Raw genomic sequence first — 20,498 nt, forward strand, 5'->3', positions numbered from 1 at the left:
TTCGGCACTTCCTTATTCGTTGAGCTAGAGAGCATATACAACGTTTTACATATGAATTTCGAACCAATTCTCGATACAATGATACTATACGTTGACGATTGTATATATAATTATATATATTATATATATTATATATATATGTATATATAATAATAATTGTGTGTATGTATATACACACGCACACATATATATATATATATATATATACATACACTTGTACGTCCTTAGTGAAACACCTGGATAGATAAATTATCGAATCCTCCCTATGTACAAACAAGAAAAAGAAGATAGTTTCGTTTTTCCTAAATCGAACGAAAGTTGAAAAGAAAGAAACAAACCTGACCAAAGAACCGTAAGATAAAAGAAAAAAGTAAAAAAAAAAAAAAAAAACAAAAAAAAAAGAACAACTACCATTATGATGAACAATAATCTATTTTGATTTATTCTGGGATCATGATCAGCTCCTTTCCTGTCATTGAGCTTTGAGGAGAACATTTACTTTTGAAGGTAAGGGACTGACGTACTTGCCACTTGTTCTATGTGTATTCGATGTTAAATACAAATCCACGGAGTGTCTTGTCACGAGTGCTGGCACGTGTACGTCCGCATTATTTTCAATTACATACGGCTTGTCGATCATAATACATACTTGAAATTTGAAAAATCTTCCTGTACGTAAAGAACATCGCTGAATGAAAGTTATTGCTTAGCAATGCAACGACGATGAAAATGAATGAAAAAATCGCGTAGGCCAGCACCCAGCATATCACTCTTTGTTCTATATCTGGTATGATAGCACCTCACGCTACCCAAATACATATTCCGTAAACCCCGTCTGTCGCCCTATCACAAATGCCTATAATTATCTTATATACCGTACGTTTCAACGTTTTCCTGCTGCTTTTCACCCGCAGTTAAAATCGATTGACGAATTTTCTTTTTTCTTTTCTCACTTTTTGTTTTTGCAAACTTTGAAACGTGTCGTCTGTACTCCCGTTTACCATATTTACATATACACACAGTGGCGACGTTTGATTCTCTCAACGAATTACCTACATTTTGCACTCAGCAAATCTCAAGGCTGCAAATAAAAATGTAATTTTTGCCGTGTAAAGTTGATATTGGAAATAGTAAGAAAAAGAAAAAAAAGAAACGACACTTTGTTCAGAGAAAAACGTCTTCGCTTGTCGCTAGCTCGCTAAATAGATTTTCATTATTTGTTTGATTTCTCTTTTATTTGTCAATCGTTAATTCTCCACACCGTCTAAACAATTGAATTTAAATCGCACATTTTTCTCACAATTTCTATAATTTTTCGTTTCTTATTCGTTGCCTATATACATATATATATATATATGTTATCTTATTTTTCGTTTTGTTTTTCCCCCCTCCCTCGTTTTACTCTTCCTTCCAGTAATTAAATTGATTAGCAAAACATTCCTTTTCTAATGCCTGCAAACGGTTAATGATTGTGCAGATAGACGTTGACATTGATGAACAATATTTAATATGCTTACCGAGAGGAGATTAATGAGAAGGAAAAAAAAAAGAAAAAAAAGAAACAAATAACAAGTAATATCGATTTACAAAATTAGGAAACTGAAAATCTTTTTAAACAATCATTGTTACATTTATATTCACTTATACCTCGTATACGTTTCTTACGCACATTGTAAAACATGCGTGCGCGCGTGCGTGCGTGTGTGCGTGTGTGTGTGTACGTACATAGGTATACATATAACACAAATCAAATGATCTATCCTACCGTATAATTGTAAACATACGTATATACATACATATATACGTATACATTACATATATATTTATATATATACATGTATATACACACACGCGCGCTATTGCGTCGAGCGAGAAAAACTTGATTTTATCACGAACGTAGATTGAACGTAAAAGAAAGAAAAAAAGGAAAAAAAGAAAAGAAAAATTAAACATATAGAGCCTGCGGCTGATCACCGTGATGTGTCGGTGATCCTGCGATATTTTATACGAACCTCTAATCAATTATCAACCATGATATACGATATGCATATATATATATATATATACATATTTATACATACGAATGAAATTTCCGTCAAGGTTTACAGACGAGTGAGAAACAAAATGCAATAAGCATAAAAAACAAAACAAAAAAAAAAACTACGAAGAGAAAATTGTCAAAATTTTTAAACGGGGGTTGTCCTTCAGGAATGGACACCGGCGGTCCTGTTCAGGGTGGCTCTATAGGGGCGAATCAGGGGAACACGGTAAGCGGTGTCGGTGGTCAGGGCGAGGACCTTTACACACTGGAGGCCGAGATCACGGAACTTCAGAGGGAGAACGCACGCGTCGAATCCCAAATGCTGCGCCTGCGCTCTGACATCACCGCTATGGAGAGCCAGCTGAAACAGGGAGACAAGGTGCGTCTGCTCGGATAATAATAAATCGATCTACAACCTCGCGGCTGGTCATCCACCCCCGTTCCCTTTTCTACCCTTCGCCAGTCGTGCAGTTATCTGTAATCTGTAATCGGGTTCGCGATGTTTTTCCCCGTTTGTTTCATCTCTTCGGGGCCCGGAAATCTCTGTTTTATTTTTTTTTTTAATTTTTCGAAACCCCAAAACCACCCCTTCAACTTGTTTTCACCCCGCGGATATACACCCTCACGTTCTTGTTACGTTATTAAAAATTTCTCAATTTCGAAATATTCACACGTAAGCGAACGGAAGGTATAAAACAATTGCAAGGATATTACCAAAAGAGTAAAATTATACCGTTTCTGGTAGAAAACGAGAAGAAAACCCTTTTACCCTTCAATTCTTACTGTATATCGTTGTTTTTTTTTTTTTTTTTTATCGTATCGTAAAGTATGCAAATTGAAGAAAAAAAATTACAAAAAAAAAAGTAATAAATATGTTGTTATTTTGGGAAAACAATTGCGGACAATTACCAAAAAGAGTAAAATTATACCGTTTGTAGTCCGAAAAGGAACCTTTCACCCTTCGGTTCTTACTGTATTGTTGTTGTTTTTTTTTTTTTTTTTTCATACCTCAGAGTTTACAAATTCAAAATTTCGAAATTGAAGAAAAAGTAATTACAAAAGAAAAGAAAACGACGAGTAATGAAATTGCTTTTATTTTGTGAAAACAATTGCAGAGAATTACCAGTTTCTAATCCGAGAAGGAAACTTTCACCCTTCAATTCTTGCTGTACCGTTGTCGTTGTTGTTGTTGTTTTTTTTTTCTTTTTTTTCAAAATGAAAAGTTTGAAATTGAGGTGAAAGAAAGAAAGAAAAATGACAAATAAGAAAGAGAAAAAAGGGCGAAGATTAAATTTGTGTAAAATTTCAGGAATCCACTGTGATATCTCAGCGGAACAACAACTTGAACGAGTATTACGAGTCGTTGAGAAACAACGTGATAACCCTACTGGAGCACGTGAGGATCCCAAACGGGCCGGGAGGTGGTGGTCCCCAAGAAAAGATGGGTCACGAGAATTTCGACAGCTACTTAACAAAGCTGCAAACATTGTGCACAGCGGACGGTTACTGCGCCGACGAGAACAACAGGCCGATATACGAGACGGTGAAAACCGCCCTGCAGGACTTTACCGTGTTGCCGACGCCCATCTGAGACCATCCGGATAATAATTTCACCCTCGGGCATAATTCGCACCGCAATCACACAACGTTCGAAACTTACCAGCAACGCTAGGACCGCCGAGATGATATTGTCGTCTTTATAAATACGTACGTAAATAATTGTTACAACGTTGAGATCCTAAGCAGCTAATTTCTAATATCGGACAACGAAGTCGGAGATTAATGATGAATACGTTATGTACGACAAAAATTAAAACACGCGAACGGTTTCTTTTTTTTTTTTTTGTTTTTTTTGTTTTAATTTTCAATTTCGATTACTATTGTTTTCTCGCGTCTTTTTTTTATTTATTTTATTCACCCTCCAGTTTATTCAATGACACGGATAACTGTTGATATTGACTGTCGAAAAGTAGTGAAAATAGAATCGAGTGTTTTATTTTATCCAGTTTAATGAATTAACGTCAGGTGTGATAAAAAAAATCACGCGACATTGTTATCTACGACGTAGGGACTCCGTGCAATATTATGTTAGGTATTTGTTTTGAAAACGATCATCGCAATGCATAAAACAAAACGGATAATTACATTATGTACAGGCATGAACGAAGTTTTAAAAACGTGTAAAACAAAGGTGTTCGCAAACGGTATAATAATGATATATAATAATAATAATGATAACAACAATAATAATAATAATAATAATAATAATAACAGTAATAATATTAAAAATAATAGTAATAATAACGCTATCGTAATTCCAATCCTCTGATATTAATGACAAAGTGGATGTGTTTTAATCTGAAAGGGAATAACGTGAAACTGCTATAATTTGATCGAATGAAAATGTTTTGTACATACACCCGATAAGTGTAATATGTAATTATTATCAATAATCTCACTATCAACGGTTGTAAATATCAATTTCAGAGAGGGGGAAGAAAAAAAAAAAACGTGAGGAAAAAAGACGCTGAAAAGAACGAAAAAATAACGACGCTATCGAGTTGTGTATAAAAATGAAAAGGAAATAAGAAAAAAAATAAGAAATGAAAACGAAAAGGATACTAACTAGCGTAGATGTATATTGGACCTACTATATATATATATATATTTACATATTATTCGTACGCCGGTATTCGCAATTAATTATACTGAACAGCAAATATGCTAGGTATGATATATAAGACCGATGAAAATTTGTCCATAACTTGTAAATAATAATTTTTGAAATATACTAAGGATATGAGTTTCTATAGACGAATTCGCGAATAAAGTACTCCTCGCCAATAGGGACGACTCAACGATTGATCGTCGTATAAATTTATTAAATTCAATGTTATTCAATTGCAAAATTGCCTGATGGCGCATCGGTTGCATCAGAATTATTCATCATTTTTCTAATCATCGATACTCCGCCGATCCACGTTGAATAATTATTACATGAGTATGAAAAAACAATTTATCGGTTAATGTGCAATAATTATTTCAATTATTGATGATATTATTATTATTATTATTATTATTATTATTATGGTGATATTGCCTAGTTGCTATAATAAGTTGTTATCGTCGCGTTAACTTGTTTATTATTTATTATTTAAGTAGTGCAAATGTTCATTACGACGATATTCTTTCACCAACTACCCGAAATGAATATTCACTTGTTGGGATACGAAAAATTTATTGTCGAAAAACCTGTGCGATTTCAATAAGGAAGAGAAAAAGAAAAAAAAACAACCTCAAATAAGCAAATTGTCTTGTTGCAGCATAATTTTTATTGATACTTGGTTCAAAGATATCCGTAATTATTGCAAATTAATTTTGAAATGAGCTGTAATGTCATGAATTAATTCTTTTGAATTTTACCGGGTGTGTATAAATCATTGACGTTGTATATAAGAGAGTTTGTATAACTGAAACTTGCAAGGCAAACTGAAACTCCCGAAAATTCAACTAGCCCCGGTATTTTTTTTCTTCTTCTTTTTGCTTGCATTCCGCTAATGCGTTACACCGTTTTACTCTGTACATAGAAAATAAACACATAAATTATCTCTAAACAGCCATTTATGAAAATATGCGATAATAATAAGGTATACAATATTATTATTGTAACTACTAGTCAGTAAACGGAAACACATGGATTAATATTAAATATTCATAGCATAAAAGTAAATACAGAAACAGGTAAAAGGCAACAAAAAAAGAAAAAAAAAAAAAAATTCACGATTCGAGAAAAAAATGAATTACTTACAGTAAGAAAGGTAGAAGAAAGAAAAAAAAATCTCTTTTAAACAACAACGATTCAATTCAAAACCAAATGTGCAATAACAATTAATGACGATATCGAATATGTGATTATAATTTTCCTATACATTAAGATTGGATTATAAAAAGAATTTGAACAAGTCTTTCCGTTTGGAAGAACTGACATTATACGCTATTAATTTGGGTGTGATTTATCGATTGTTTGAAAATAAAAAAATAAAAAAAAAAAAAACAACCAAATCGTATAATAATCAATGCCAATAATCTGGAGCACCTGAAGTTAAACTATTTATGTACTGCAATTTGCTCTGTCACGATATTATATAATTTTTTGACCATGGATGATATTCGTTAGAACGTGATAATGTATATAACAGTAGGATATTTGATTATTTATTGAGTAAAAAAATAAATAAATAAATAAAAAATAAAAAATGCGGCAAATGTTGAAACGGATTATTATGGTTTAACCGTCGTCTATATAATATAATATATAAATATATGGGACGTTTTACGGCGTTTGCGACCAACGTTTGACCATCTGCACCCCTCTTGATTTTAACCTCTATTTTTTTTACGCTGTAGTATCGCTTGAAATAAGAATCTCAGATTTTCATTCAAATTTTTCAAGTTATCCTCAAGTCGGGAATTAAAATCGGAAAACTTGAAAAAAAGTCACAGCTTTTCATTTCAAATGATACTGCAACGTGTAATATCAAGGATCAGATCGCGATCGGATGCAGAAGATCAAACGCTGGTCGAAACGGCGTGGAATGCCCTGTGTATGGTAAAAAAAAAAAAAAAAAAAAAGTACCACGCTACTTGAAATATAGTTATAGTTACGGTTTACTACTGATTACTATTAGTATTATTTTGTTATAAAAAAAAAATGTATTATTAACTATCGAAAACGTGGAAAAAATTACAATTAAAGATAAAATTTCACAGTATAAGTTATATATGTTATCGTTTAAGTAAGCATAAATGTTACTCTGTTTGAATAAAGGGTATTTATCGACAAAAACTATCACCTAGGTTGTATTTCCAATTTAAATCCTAATATATTCTACCTAAATGCCTGTTCGCGCCACTTTATTATTATTATATTAGTTTTGTAAATTTATCATAGCAAATACTTTAGTGTCGTTATATTTGTATGTTGCACCTATTTACCACGTATAAGGTGACTAAAGAGTCACAACAGTAGATTTACTTTCTTATTCCGCATGACGAGTAGTTCAACGTTATAGTAATTCAAATTACGTACTTATTGCCCACGTCAGAAATTCGTGAGCCGATACTCGAATCGGCAGTTACGTACGTTCGCTTGGCCGGTGAGGGCGCAGCGCAAGTTAGTTAGTCTCGAGCGCTCGAATAGGTAGGACGTGTTAGGTTCTCCTTAGACACGCGCGTCGATTACTTCGTCTCGCGTAGTTTTAAGATTTATCCGTTTAACACGGTCGGAGGAGACGCGGCACACCCTCTAGTAGGGCCGGAGGTGCCCGTCTCCCGGATGAGGGGGAGTCGCGGCACACCCTCTAGTAGGGCCGGAGGTGCCCGTCTCCCGGGCGAGCGTCATTGCTTCAGCGTTGGTTCCCGAGACGTCGGGACCGCTGTTTGCACGGCATTGGGCCACCTTGACGCTCCCCACTCCCGGCTTCCACGAGTGCGTGGAAGTTGCGGAGCACGGTTTCTCATGGAGACTTAGATAAGTTGGCTTAAGATCATTGAATGATCATTCAATCTGGTTGACAAGGAACGCACCAGCGGCTGTATTATCCTGTTTTATGATGATCTGATTGGCAGTTAATAAACACTGGTCTTGCTTCGGCTTTTCCCTCTGCACCGTGAGGGTTTTTATGCCGAAGCAAGCGTCTTGTCTTTCCCGCGAAATTGTGTTATTTATTTATTTACCCTCTCACTCACTCATCCCATTCCGATTGAAGTTAGAGAAGAACTCTGATCAAACGACCAAAACAATGCCAAAGAAATTTTCCAAACTATTACAAAAATTGTCACAAAGGTAGAAAGAAGATTTTCAATAAATTTTCAAAAAATCTATGGTCGCATCTAACCGATGTCTGATTCTTTTATTAAATCTTACTGATTTAGCTCTCGATTTGTATGTTACATAGTGATCGAGTCCTATAAACAATAAATAATATTTCCATCCAGCCCCGTTCTTCGATGATCTTGTTCCATGAAAGGGTATCGACCGAAACTCAGGATGAAACTCAATTTTCAGACAAACCGAAAAACACAACAAGAAACTCGGAAATAAATTTCAATAATATCGCCACGCTTTGTGATCGCGATCACTGTTAATTCAAGAGCAGAAAATATATACAAATTTTATTCTCACGATCAGATACGAATACGAAAAATCCGGATGCATAGTATAATTTACAAAATTTTGGTTTCGTATGCACCGTTTCAAAAAAAAAAAATGCAAAACAATGGATTGATTAATGAATTAATTTTTACCGATTCAATCGAGTCGTGTTCGATTAGTTTTTTGGACCCGATGAGTCGATGCATAGATTATTTTTAGCTTAGTGGCCATCGCTACTCTGACAACTTTCAGCCGAATAGAATATGCGTTAAAATAAATGAAGAATAAGTGAAAAAATCGCAAGCCGTGTCTTTTTTCAATACAGTTATGAAGATGGGATTCCATTTGTCAGACCGTAAACGAGCAAGTCTAGAACAACATTAAAAAAATTTTTACTTCGAAATATGAGATGCGAATTTCACGTAGTTATCTGATTCCTGTATCTTCGTTTCGTTAAATCTAATAATCAACGAGAAATTGTATGGAAAAAAAAAAAAATTGAATAAAATTTGAAAATTCAAGTGATAAATTTAATCGGTAATGAAGAAATCGTTACTTCATCGTCCAAATTGAACATGGCGGTCAAGACAGGCAGCGCCATTGATCGTACTTGACGGGGTGAATTTTCTGTGAACTAACAACGCTCGGTCAAATATCGTGAGTCGAGTATGCGAGTCTAAGTCGTCGTACGATCCAAGTTTTGAGATATGTCAGTCGATTTGTTGTTGCTAGCTTTTAGATATTTGAAAATCGGACAGACAGGATGGCAGTGATTTTATATTAAAATTAAAAAAAATAAATAAATAAATAAATAAAAATAATACAGTAACAAAAAGAAAAATCCCACATGACTCGTTCGGCATCGGATCTAACGGACGTAAGTGAAATTAGTCAAACTACCTGCAGCGATTTGAATCTCACTTTACAAACGTATGCAAAACTAAAATGCAAAACGATTTTCACTACGTAAACACCGATCGTTCTCACCCGAATTTGAAAGGTGAAAATACCCTTTAAACGAGCTTCAAACCGCCTCTTCTCCAGTTTTCATTAGCTAATTGTTTGCCTGGTAACCAATTTCCTGATACCATCTCTATGCTACCCAGTTATCTGTCTTACTAATGAATTATCAATACGTTTGAAAAACGATATTAACAGCCCATCCCTCCCGACCCGTCGCCAGTTTAAGAGATGAGCGTGGGCTGAATTCAGTCGACGCAATAAAGTGCCACCAATCATCCAATAACGACGATTCTGTGCTTGACGTGAAAATATATCCACTTTGCATGTATACGCCTGTAGGTTTCATCCTCTCCCAGTATTCTTCATGATCTCATCATAAAATTAGCGCGGATGATACAAACTTACGTACGTACGTACATGTAACGTACATCGGTATGCTAACAACGCTTGCGATTTCATTGTCCCAAATTTAAATTGACCCATTGCGCACCATTTGCGATCAGATTCATTCAGCTTTTATACATTCCAGGATGCTGCTCTACGCCGAAATTTCTACAGCGCGCTAAAAGTCTGTCAGAAATAATACGTAACAGCTACCCGAAGTGACGATGAATGGAAAAAACACAGTTATGGAAGAAAAGTCACAGTACGTTTCGTGTATAAAAATTAACGGAGTCCCAATCCTGCCTCCTCTGGTGAGTAATAAATTTTGATAATTGCACAGGTCTGCAACCAAGAAAACTGCGCGGGATGTTTTATACAGTTTCTTATAGATTTTCACTCACCGAAACCGGGAAAAAATACTCGGCAAAGTTCCATCACCTCGGCTTTTTTTTCAATTCGTGTTTGTAATTTCATTTAGTGTTTAACTCCTGTTTAATTCAAAATCAAGTACTCTATTCTTGATTCTAATAATCCTATGGAAAAGTGATTTCTTACTTCCGTTTAATATGTATTAAAGTGAGACTCTAAAATAAATACAAACAGGGAAATGGAAAATGGAAAGGTGAAGCATGTTCGGAAAAGTATCAAAGAAAAGGAGAAAAGGTTTCATAGGCAAAAAGAATGCACATGGAATGTTGAATATATTTTGTAAAGAAATTTTTTGTTTAACTTTATAAGGAATATTGTTTAGTTCGTTGTAATGAGATAGTGGTTTTTTCATTATTGTCATGCTTTTTATATGTTAACACCTTGTGTTTTGCAAGAATACTGTACGTGATGGAGGGAAATGGAGATCATTATTGGATTCAGCAAACTCAAAAACATAATATTTACCAAAACATCCCATGCAGCTGAAAAAAGATATTTTTTTGCAAGACCTGTGTTGTTAGTCGATAGCCTTTCCGAGCTAATCAAAGTCTATTCAATTTTAACTGCTACAGATGACGGATGATTTGAGAGCGGAAATGAGCTATTACAAACAACTGGCAATAGCGGTGGAAGAGAAATTGAAGATGTTGAAAATAGCCAAGGAGAGTATCAGGACTGAATGTGCAAAATGCATAGCGCTAGAAAACCAAAGTTTCAAGACCGACGAAAAGGTTGAAAAAAGTAATTCGTACGATTCGACAACGGAAGATTCTTGCATGACTGAAACGGAGACTAGCACAATAGAATCAGGACCGAATATTGACACAGTGATAGATATACCGACCAGAGAAGAACAGCCGGATAAAAATTATACAAGCTTAGATACCAGTTTTCACGAATCTACAGCAGAAACAATGAATCAATCCGACGCATCCTTTGATAACGACGGAAATGAAAATAGCAGCAAAGAGAGAAACGACGAGCTTTTCACCACCAGCACATGTTCTGACACGATCACTGCCAGCACGGATTTAAATCAGTACTTGGACGTTTCCCCGCCGACTCAAAGCACGGTCGAAACCGTTACACCAGAGATTGTCAAGCCGAAGGTGCCTAAGACATTGGATATCATTCCGATAACGGTACAAGTTCCGGAACGAGAGAAGAGAGACGATTCGTTCGACGAGAAACCGTCCGGACAAAATACACCCCCCAAACTCGTGCGACAAGGTTCGTACATCTTGGAAGCACCGAGCCCAATGCTGCTAGCTCACATGCAAACGGAACTTGCGGACCCGGGTTACGTTCCATCGACAACAAGTACAGCTATTAAACGCAAGGAGTGGAATATATCTCAGGCGAAGAGCGAGTGGGAGAACCAGATTAAGAATAAGGAAATTATTATACCGGATAATTCAAGGGGCAGCAATGGCCATACGAGGTATAGAAGGAACAGCATGTCAACCTTAAACAATCAGAAGGTGTTCAAATCGTTGTCGCACGCTAAGAACGGTTCCTCCCTAGGAATGCACCAGTCTGCCAAATCCGTTGATTGCATACAGACAATGTTGGATAGGGAATTGGTGTGCAAATCTCCAGGCGGCGCTAAATCCAATGGTTACAGCCAAATGCAGAGTGTTACAGGTAGCGGCGGCTCGACGAAAAGCGGCAACTCTCAAAAATTCAGGTCGAATAGAAACGTATCATTTATCAATTTAGCCAACAGACTAGGAGGGTCGGTTGGAAGTCTCGTGAATTTTGGAGGACAGTCTTGCCAGGCAATGAACGCGAGGAACGATCGATCTAAACCAACGATAATTAACGAAGTGCAGAGCACTCCGAGCCCTGTAAAATCTGTCGCAGTTACCGACAAACTCGTCATTATATTCAAAGAAATACAGAGAAAACACGAGGAGCAAATGGCTGAGCTTATTGCCAAACAGCAAAGGGAGCAAAAAAATATGCAGAGAGAATTTGAGAAGCAACAAGCACTGCTACTTGGCCAGATAAAAAAAACATTTCCTGGTATTTTGATACCTCCAACTGCCGAGGAGGAGGCTCCTGACGTTTTGAAACCAGTTTTGAATCCGACAAAAGAAGATGACGATACATATTCGTTGGACAAGAATAATCCGCCACTTCCCAAATGTCCACTGGATTATATTTATCCTCTGAATGGACACTGTGAGACAATAATATCATCTAGTAATAATACAAGCACACATCCTAAAGTCGATACTTCGGAGAACAAAGGTTTAGAAAGCAATGAATTACTCTCCAAGAATATCGACGCACCGTCGAGTATTCACAGATCTAAAAACACTGCAGATAAATGCTTAAATGTTAGCCGGCAACTGTTTCCACTGGATAGTAACACCGTACATGTTCCAATTCCAGTCAACGTTCATTACACCGCAAAACACGTGAGTATTGATATATTTGAATAAATTATTATGAAATATAGGCGACTCTATCTTTTCACAAATTTACAGATAAAAGCAGCGACGATAATAAACGCTTATGCGAGAGGATACTTAGTACGCCGACTGATGAACACTGAACGTGTTGTGGATCTGAAAAATACCTACAAGGAGGCACTCCACTGTATGCTGAAACTTCACGTAGACGCACCGCTAAATTTGCCTGAGTTAAATTTTCACCAACGTCTTCAGCTGCAGGTAAACAAATGCACTGAATTTTGTGAACTCTTTTAAACACCACTGAAATGTGAAACATTTTGATTTTACTTTATTTCAAGTGTGATGCAGCCTCAATGAACATAGCCGAATTGTTCGCACAAAGCCCCGAACAGCGGATGCAAGTCATATCGCAAGACCGGGATATCAAACGATCTCGCTCCGAACGCCCAAGCTCTGCACATTCCTACTCTTTCGCAACTCAACGGACGCTTGCGAGAAAAAAAATGAAGGAGTATGATTCTACCTGATATTTTGCTCTATTTTTTCATATGGTTCACTATTTGTTCTCACAGATTTGTCTTCGATTATTCGATAATAAACAATCAAAGAATTGCAAAATCATAATCGAGATCCGATTTTGTGTACTAATAATATTTTTCTGTCAGAAACTGACAAAACGCTTCACGAAAGTAAATGAAATTATGATTTATTAAGTGAAATGCATCTAATGCTTTACTGGAGTGAAATGTTTTTCAAAAATTTCTTTACTAAATCATTTTTCCTTCTTGATTACTTTTAGGATGGGAAATTTTTCCTCTCCTCCTATAAGTAGTCGGCCTTGTTCAGCCAGGAGCAGATGTCAAACATGGACATCAAACTCCAGAGAAAAACGGTCTCAAAATATTTGTAAGAATCTACAAAATTTTTCATAATCAATTAACTACAATATCATAAATATCTGTCATTTTCATATTCCACTTTTTAATTCTTTCACAGATCACGGAATAAAGCGAAGTACGAGTGCAGGAACCGTTCGAAAACCTTGGAGATGAAAAACCATAACGGTGCCTTTACATTAAAAAGTCTAAGTCATATGTTTTTGTACAAAATTTCATACTGCTGAAATAATTCCGTACAGTGCCTTGTCATTTGTTTTTTTATTAAACGCAATTGTTAGCCCTACAATGTTGTATTCGCCCATTATATTTCCAAAAACCTACCAAATTTACACATAATAGGAAATCAACTAAACAAGTTGAAATCGCAACGACATATAATTTATACTTTAAACTTCCCTCCATAAGTAGCGACGTGAAGTGAGCTATTATTGGACAGGCAGCAGCGCGATTTTCAATTGTCCCAAACGTGATAGGATATTGCCTATATACAGGCGTACTCACCTCCGTGTTTTGGTTTATTGAAATTTTTCATTATTTCTTACGATGCTGAAGTTAGTAACGTTATCGTAACAATTTTTCACAAACTTTTTTTTTTGGTAAACCGTAATAAAACAAAACATACTCTTATTTTGAAATTTAATAAGAAAACAGTGATTATTTTCCCAATTTTTCAATGCAATAACGTTACTAACTTCAATCTTCTGATTTTTCTCCGTCCCGTAATACTGCGAATATTCCACAATATATATTCATCAAAATATTTTTACCTTCATGTACAAACTGCAGTATTGATGACATCCTCGTGAATCCTCTCGTCCCGCTGCCACAAATAATTTCACCGATTCACTGAAACGAAGTACCGACGAACACGTCAAAGATGCACACTCACTTCTTACCACACGAATAAAAATAAACCATCTTCAAATGCGCACTCAATTAATGCTCTCAACGCGAGAGCAATATTCCGAATTACCGAACCTGTAGTAAACAACTCTGAATGTCACCCGACGATTGAACGTAAACTGCGACACATCACGTCGTTTATGTTGCACATATCTTTCCTTTTATGAAACCACTGCCACAGTATTTAGTTACCGACAATAAGTTGACAACTTGACGGTCATTTGTTGATTGTTTATTCACCGTTTATACCTCTACAGCGATGGCACAACCTTCCGCGTAAAAAAAAAAAACTCTTTGATCAAAATAACTTGACGAATTCCTTCAAATTTACGCAGATACTAAGATATTTATGTCGATTCGGTATCGATGGACCAATTTTTCGAACGAAATATAAGAACAAGAATTTTTATTCGTCATGCACTGTCACAGCACTGGGCAACAAGTTGTTGCAACTTTTTCTTCGACCGGTTTTCACGTGGAATATTGTTGGATGTTTACAAATAACTTTACCAGCGACGGAAAATTACTCTATAGATGAATTTTATCGGTTTATATTCAATAACTCACCGCGATAATATGATTATCCCGTGATTTTCATACATATTCCGGCGTCCGACATCGGGAGACATCCGAGCTCGTTGAAATCGTATCTAGAACTGAACGATCTAGAAAGTTCAGGCCAGTGGTGACGTCACACAACCACCTTCTGTGCTCGCGACTTTATTTTTGAATTTAAAATTACTTACAACGATACATTGAAGTGATTTACGCGTTATTAATTAGTTTATAAGAATCGGACCACGCCGAATTCCCGACATCCGAACCGACGGCGTCACTGATTCGAATAAACGAACTAACCGACTCGCAGCCAATGTCACACCGATGAAATTTGTTTTTCGACCGGTATCAAACGTACATTCAAATTCACATCATGTTCTAAGTTCACATCACATCTCAACGTCATTATTACCACGTGCATATACATTAATAATATATGATACAAACATGCATACATGGTATCGAAATATATATAAAACAGTGTTTCGATACGATTTCGTGAGCTTTATCTGAAGGATGCAAACAATAAAATTATACAAAATGGCATATCTCGCTACTCATCTCTGATAAAAGTCTCTACACGTGCTGCACTCTGTGCGAATTTTTAATAACGGTAAGGAATTGTTTACGGACAGTACTGATCTCTATATAATTTGTGTAGCAGGGGTTAAGGATTATGACGTCAAAAAAATGATTTGTCAAAATGGTAAACATCGGACAATGACGATTAAAGACCTTAAAAAATATTGACACCACCAATGCGAGGTCTATAGAGGTAACGTAACTGAGACACCTCAATAGTTTACAAAAATTTTCAAGTCATTACACTATTATGTTACGTAAATAACCATCATAACCTAAAATCTATCCTGTACACACGATACTCTGATAACAATTACGTTATCTCTGTCTGTTGCAGCTTAACTCCTAGCATGATAGCTAGAACGTAATCTATATAGTAAAATCGCTCCACCGACAATGTGTGAAAATGTGAATCACAATCCGTTTGCGGGTCTTTTTACATCCGTAAACGAAGCAGCTTCATTTTCTACCCAAAACCAACCTTCGACAGTCCATGCAGACGTATCAAAAAATACTGACGAACATTCGGCAGCAGAGAGTAACAGCGTCAACGATTCTAAACCAATCAACACAGCAGCCGAAGCTGATGCTTTCATTAATGACATAGTTGAGGCAGTTTTCGGCTTGACGCTGCATTCGGATGGAGCTAAAATAAAATCTGGACGACAGCTGGTCTTTCTTGAGGACTTAGCCGCTGCTTTGGCCCCTCAAGATTGGATGGATGCTGAGTCGGTTGAGCACGCTATTTTTGAACGACTTATGCTCAGCAATCCAGGAGGCAAAATAGTTGACAATAAAAATGAAAAACAAACAAACTCTATCGACGATCATGTTTCAGAGACTGAAATTATACCCTATTTGTACGAAAGTTATCGCAGATTACTGCGCTATAAACCAAGCCATAGATTGCACAATACGATAGAAAACATCACACGAATCGTCGTCAGGAATGTTGGCACTGCTATGCAGGAACCTGACTTATTCCAAAGTCAAGAGGTTCGTGATTTGTTTATTACCTGAAATCTATACACCTTGAAATTCTAATTTCGTATATCATTTTAAAATTATATTCACAGGTGCACAAGCAATTTATAGCATTGTTTATGGACGGTGGAGTAGTTGGACAGGAGTTGACCTCCTTTGTAACAGACATTGTCAACGAGTTAAACTCCGAGGATAGGGATGAAAGCCTCAGTGTGATCAGCACAGCCTTCACGCCAATCCTGAACAGCATTCATCAGGAGGTGGCACAGTCCAATCTCTTAGTTTTTCGACAATACTGGTTCGGACTTCTACAGACGTTTGCTTCTGTTGAAGGTCTCGCCTTGTTTCTCATATCGCACAGCACTCCTCGTGCTATGCAAGGAAAAGCGTATTCAGATACGCTGTTGGGGGCACTGCTGTGTCTAAGCTGTTTGCCCAAAACTCTCGAAGCTCCGTTTGACTTCTTTGACAAACCTTTGCAACAGGTGAGCAAAAAGAAACAATTATCGCTGCAACTCGATTTCAATTCGAATGGTCGATTCAATAACAGATTACTTTTTCTTCTTTAAAGTCAGTCACTTCTATGGAAGGAAATATCTGGACAGCGTTGGATGCGCTTAGCGAATCGCTACATAAAGTTTTTCACACTTTACTAAAGTGTTCCACAGATGTGCGCCACAAAACTTTAAAATGGATAGGCGATTGCCTCCATGCCAACGCTGGGAGAGGAAAGCTCTGGAATTCGCATAGCGATGCTGGACTGACTATGACGCTGACTGTATCCGATGGTTTCATGTTAAATCTCAGCTCAATATTGCTCAGGCTTTGCCAGCCCTTTTGCACAAAGTTGAACGATAGCAAACTGCTGAAAATCGATCCAACTTACTGTTCAGTCGAGGTAGGCTAGTCTCGTTCAAAGAATTTCTGTTAATATTTAAGAATCGCATCTAATTCACAGCTAATATTCGGACATTCTTTTTCCTAGGCTCAAAATGAAGAGGAAAGTAAGACACGTGGTCTTCACGCCAAAGGTTTAAGTGGAGAAACATGTCTCATTCCAATACCCGAAGGTGAAACGCGACCAGCAGCTGAAACATTCGGTTTTGTTACTGAATGTTTTTACCTGACTCATAGAGCATTGGATCTCGGATACCGTGTTGTTTTGGAGAAACTCTTGAGGTGTGCTAAACATGTGCAACGAACTTTATATGCTAAAATCATTGTCCAAAATACAACCTGCTCAAAGTACTCTACTATTTTGCAGAGCAAATCAGGACTTGGCTCGTATGCGGCGGATATACAGCGATGCTCAGGGTGGTGGAAACTCTGAAGTACTAGAGGCCATAACCACGCGAATGGAAATGGAAATGACAAAGTAAGTGAGTAAGTAAGCAGGGGCTTGGAACATGAATCCCTCAGACCAGGTCAATAAAAAATTTTTAATTTTCCAGATACTTATCGCTTAGAGCTAGTCTTTTGGCGCCTGAGATGCTGAGTCTACTGGCAAAATTCCACGCTGCGACGGCAGTCTGGCTAATACAGGTCAATCTGGATATTGAATCTGATTTCATTAAGCATAGTACTTATGCACCAAGAGAATTTAAAACCGTCGCGTTCCCGCTACCTGAGACTGTGCCAGAAACTCTAAGATGCATTCCCGAATTTGTGGTCGAAAATACCGTCGGATTTCTCTGCTTTTTGCGACGTTTGAATCCAAACACGTTCGAAGAACAAGGACCGAGCTTTTTGAACCCAATCCTAACAGAGGTAAGACCTTTGCTTTTATATTCCGTTGGAAAACCTTATAAAGTGATTTTATTCAATCGAATAGGTCGTCGCGCTGATGGAGTCTCAACGGCGTTTATATAACCCTCACCTTCGAGCGAGACTCGCCGAAGGACTCGAAGCGCTCTTACCTTTAAACGAGGAACCCTCAAATCAAGCGGTAGCTACGCTGGGAGTTTTTCACAGAGAGCAATTATTTGTTACTCATCCCCACAGACATCAGGTTAGTACAACGTAATTATATTCTTGAATGGGAAGGATGGAAAGTTGGTTATTACTTTGAAATCACTTTGCACGCTTCTTTGAAAAGTCTTGTGAAACTGGATGACCATACAGACGATTAATATCTCCTTGTAATTTCTCATTTAGATAGTTACAAATTTGCTCCAAGTATTTGTGGGAATCGAGATGACAGGTCAGAGCGTTCAATTTGAACAGAAATTTAACTATCGACGACCAATGTACATAGTTATGGATTATTTATGGAAAATACAGGAACACAGGAATAATTTCAAGTAAGTGTGAATGTAAAGAGGAGCTCTTTAAAATAATACTGAATAAAATGTAGTCAATTCATGCGGGATGTGTGCACAGGCAACTGGCTAAAGAGGCTGAACAAAACATGGAAGCAGTGCAGCCACCACTGTTTCTCAGATTCATGAATTTACTTATGAACGACGCGGTATTTCTCCTCGATGAAGCACTCTCGAATATGGCACAACTCAAGCAACTATTCCAGGCAAGGTGAGCGTAAAGTTTTGCAGCAAGTAATCTGGAGATGTTCATTATAACATGACCAAGCGATTTATTCAATATCAGAGAAAATGGCGAGTGGGATAAACTTCCGCCGCACGAAAGAGAGCAACAGATGGGATATCTGACGCATATCGGTATGATAGCCAGATTTGACAATATTCTCGGCAGAGAAACCATACACACTTTGGAAATGCTCACTTCTGAGATTATATCCATATTCTGTCATCCCACTATGGTCGATCGCATCGCTTCAATGCTCAATTATCTACTGCTGCAATTAGTCGGACCTAATCAGAAAAATCTTAAGGTGAGATGAGACGCGTAATTGACGCAATTTCCCAGTATAACGTAGTGGATCTATTACTAGGTCAAGGATCAGAAAGAATACGACTTCAAACCGGCAAATTTGGTCTTGAATATCTGCAAGATATACATAAACCTGAGTCACAACGAAGCTTTTACACTGGCCGTTTCTCAAGACGGACGTTCCTACAGTCCGGAATTATTCAAACTCGCGGAAAATGTTTTAGGTAGGTATTGAAGATAATAAAAGACATAATATTATCCTGAAAATTGTCTAAATGCTCCTAATCAAATAGTACGCATCGGAGGTGGCGGGATACTTGGGGATCTTGACCAGTTTGCAAAACGGGTCGAGGAAGCTGCTAATCAGAAAAAACAAGAGGAAGAAATACTTTCTGGTGCCCCTGACGAGTTTTTAGACCCGATTATGTCCACGCTAATGACAGATCCAGTCATTTTACCGTCTTCAAAGATTGTAGTGGATCGCCAAACTATTGCAAGGTTCGTTGCAGCTGAAATCAACCATATTGCATCGATGGCCTAACTTTGTTATTACGAAATTTAATAGCAATGTGAAAGATTCATGAATACTTCGCAAATTTTTAGACACTTGTTAAGTGACCAGACGGATCCCTTCAATCGATCGATGTTGACGATGGATATGGTGAAATCGGATACGGAATTGAAAGATAAAATAGAGGAATGGATTGCTCAGAAAAGGAAAGAAAATATTCCGGGAAGTAGTAGTGAAAAATAATATCACTATTTCGTGGTGCTGCTTGGTTAAACCAATAAAAAAAAATGTACAAGTATGAGTTTACTGGATTATAGGTATCCAGAAAGAGTTTACTGCTTTTGATGATGTGTAACAATTCGACGAAACGTATGAATAGAAAAATTTTATCACAAATCTGAGAGTCTGCAATTTTGCCACGTCGCATCGATAATGAGCGAGATTTTATTACCCGAACCCAAATAACAGTGTAATCTATATTTAGAATTCTCCAACTTGATACTACTTTATAGTTTGTGTTCAATAATCAGCTCGCAGTGTCTTTTACGAGTGAAATCAATCAACCACCGATGCAATCTTATGCAAGTAGATTTTTATACCGTGTATATGTTATACGATTGATTAGCAACTTTGCTTTTATCAATTTGCTAAATAACTTCACTATCGGGATTGAATCATTGCAGACTGCGTATTGACAATTACCAATAATTACAATATTATCAAGAACTTTTATCAACACTATGCTAATTTTGTTTCATTTTATCGCGGATAATAGCTTTTTCCCATCTGTAGATGGGACGATTATCAAAATTTTGAAACATTC

General features: G+C 36.9%; 3 protein-coding genes and 1 long non-coding RNA gene across 8 annotated transcripts in view; 3 read left to right on the top strand and 1 right to left on the bottom strand.

Moving 5' to 3' along the window:
• LOC124305936 (uncharacterized) overlaps nucleotides 1–6,693 on the top strand; it is a 261,707-nt gene extending 255,014 nt beyond the window's left edge. For all 3 annotated transcript variants that reach the window (XM_046765969.1, XM_046765967.1, XM_046765968.1), the window contains 2 exons: nucleotides 2,209–2,420; nucleotides 3,351–6,693. In XM_046765969.1, the coding sequence (XP_046621925.1) occupies nucleotides 2,209–2,420; nucleotides 3,351–3,632 (494 nt within the window). In that variant the 3' untranslated portion in view covers nucleotides 3,633–6,693. The remainder of the gene's footprint in view (nucleotides 1–2,208; nucleotides 2,421–3,350) is intronic.
• LOC124305945 (uncharacterized) overlaps nucleotides 1–15,054 on the bottom strand; it is a 120,175-nt gene extending 105,121 nt beyond the window's left edge. The window contains exon 1 of the long non-coding RNA XR_006908480.1: nucleotides 14,058–15,054. This is a non-coding gene — a long non-coding RNA (uncharacterized LOC124305945). The remainder of the gene's footprint in view (nucleotides 1–14,057) is intronic.
• Nucleotides 8,882–13,583, top strand: LOC124305938 (uncharacterized). Of its 3 annotated transcripts, XM_046765977.1 has the most exons (8): nucleotides 8,882–9,072; nucleotides 9,354–9,493; nucleotides 9,688–9,853; nucleotides 10,544–12,394; nucleotides 12,464–12,649; nucleotides 12,730–12,902; nucleotides 13,191–13,297; nucleotides 13,388–13,583. In XM_046765977.1, exons 3-8 carry the CDS (start codon nucleotides 9,767–9,769, stop codon nucleotides 13,441–13,443), a joined length of 2,460 nt encoding a protein of 819 aa, XP_046621933.1. In that variant the 5' UTR covers nucleotides 8,882–9,072; nucleotides 9,354–9,493; nucleotides 9,688–9,766; the 3' UTR covers nucleotides 13,444–13,583. The 3 variants fall into 3 exon arrangements, with proteins under 3 accessions (XP_046621933.1, XP_046621931.1, XP_046621932.1); XM_046765975.1 differs by lacking the exon at nucleotides 9,354–9,493; XM_046765976.1 differs by lacking the exons at nucleotides 8,882–9,072; nucleotides 9,354–9,493 and adding an exon at nucleotides 9,549–9,567.
• A 317-nt stretch (nucleotides 15,055–15,371) lies between the features above and the next one.
• On the top strand, nucleotides 15,372–20,003 carry LOC124305467 (ubiquitin conjugation factor E4 A). The gene is made up of 14 exons (XM_046764962.1): nucleotides 15,372–15,526; nucleotides 15,671–16,329; nucleotides 16,410–16,802; nucleotides 16,889–17,215; nucleotides 17,303–17,496; nucleotides 17,582–17,692; nucleotides 17,769–18,084; nucleotides 18,149–18,325; nucleotides 18,472–18,617; nucleotides 18,697–18,846; nucleotides 18,922–19,165; nucleotides 19,226–19,388; nucleotides 19,458–19,662; nucleotides 19,768–20,003. The coding sequence occupies exons 2-14, from the start codon at nucleotides 15,730–15,732 to the stop codon at nucleotides 19,916–19,918; spliced, it is 3,177 nt and encodes a 1,058-aa protein (XP_046620918.1). The 5' UTR covers nucleotides 15,372–15,526; nucleotides 15,671–15,729; the 3' UTR covers nucleotides 19,919–20,003.
• The last annotated feature ends 495 nt before the right edge of the window (nucleotides 20,004–20,498 follow it).

The sequence above is a fragment of the Neodiprion virginianus genome, chromosome 5, assembly GCF_021901495.1.
Source record: "Neodiprion virginianus isolate iyNeoVirg1 chromosome 5, iyNeoVirg1.1, whole genome shotgun sequence".
NCBI classification, from domain to species: domain Eukaryota; kingdom Metazoa; phylum Arthropoda; class Insecta; order Hymenoptera; family Diprionidae; genus Neodiprion; species Neodiprion virginianus.

Coding starts and splice junctions, on each gene's coding strand:
- LOC124305938 (XM_046765977.1), top strand. CDS start 9,767: ATGAATGGAAAAAACACAGTTATGGAAGAAAAGTCACAGTACGTTTCG. Junction 12,395..12,463: donor TTCATTACACCGCAAAACAC/GTGAGTATTGAT, acceptor ACAAATTTACAG/ATAAAAGCAGCGACGATAAT. Junction 12,650..12,729: donor ACCAACGTCTTCAGCTGCAG/GTAAACAAATGC, acceptor CTTTATTTCAAG/TGTGATGCAGCCTCAATGAA.
- LOC124305467 (XM_046764962.1), top strand. CDS start 15,730: ATGTGTGAAAATGTGAATCACAATCCGTTTGCGGGTCTTTTTACATCC. Junction 17,497..17,581: donor GTTTTGGAGAAACTCTTGAG/GTGTGCTAAACA, acceptor ACTATTTTGCAG/AGCAAATCAGGACTTGGCTC. Junction 18,085..18,148: donor TGAACCCAATCCTAACAGAG/GTAAGACCTTTG, acceptor TCAATCGAATAG/GTCGTCGCGCTGATGGAGTC.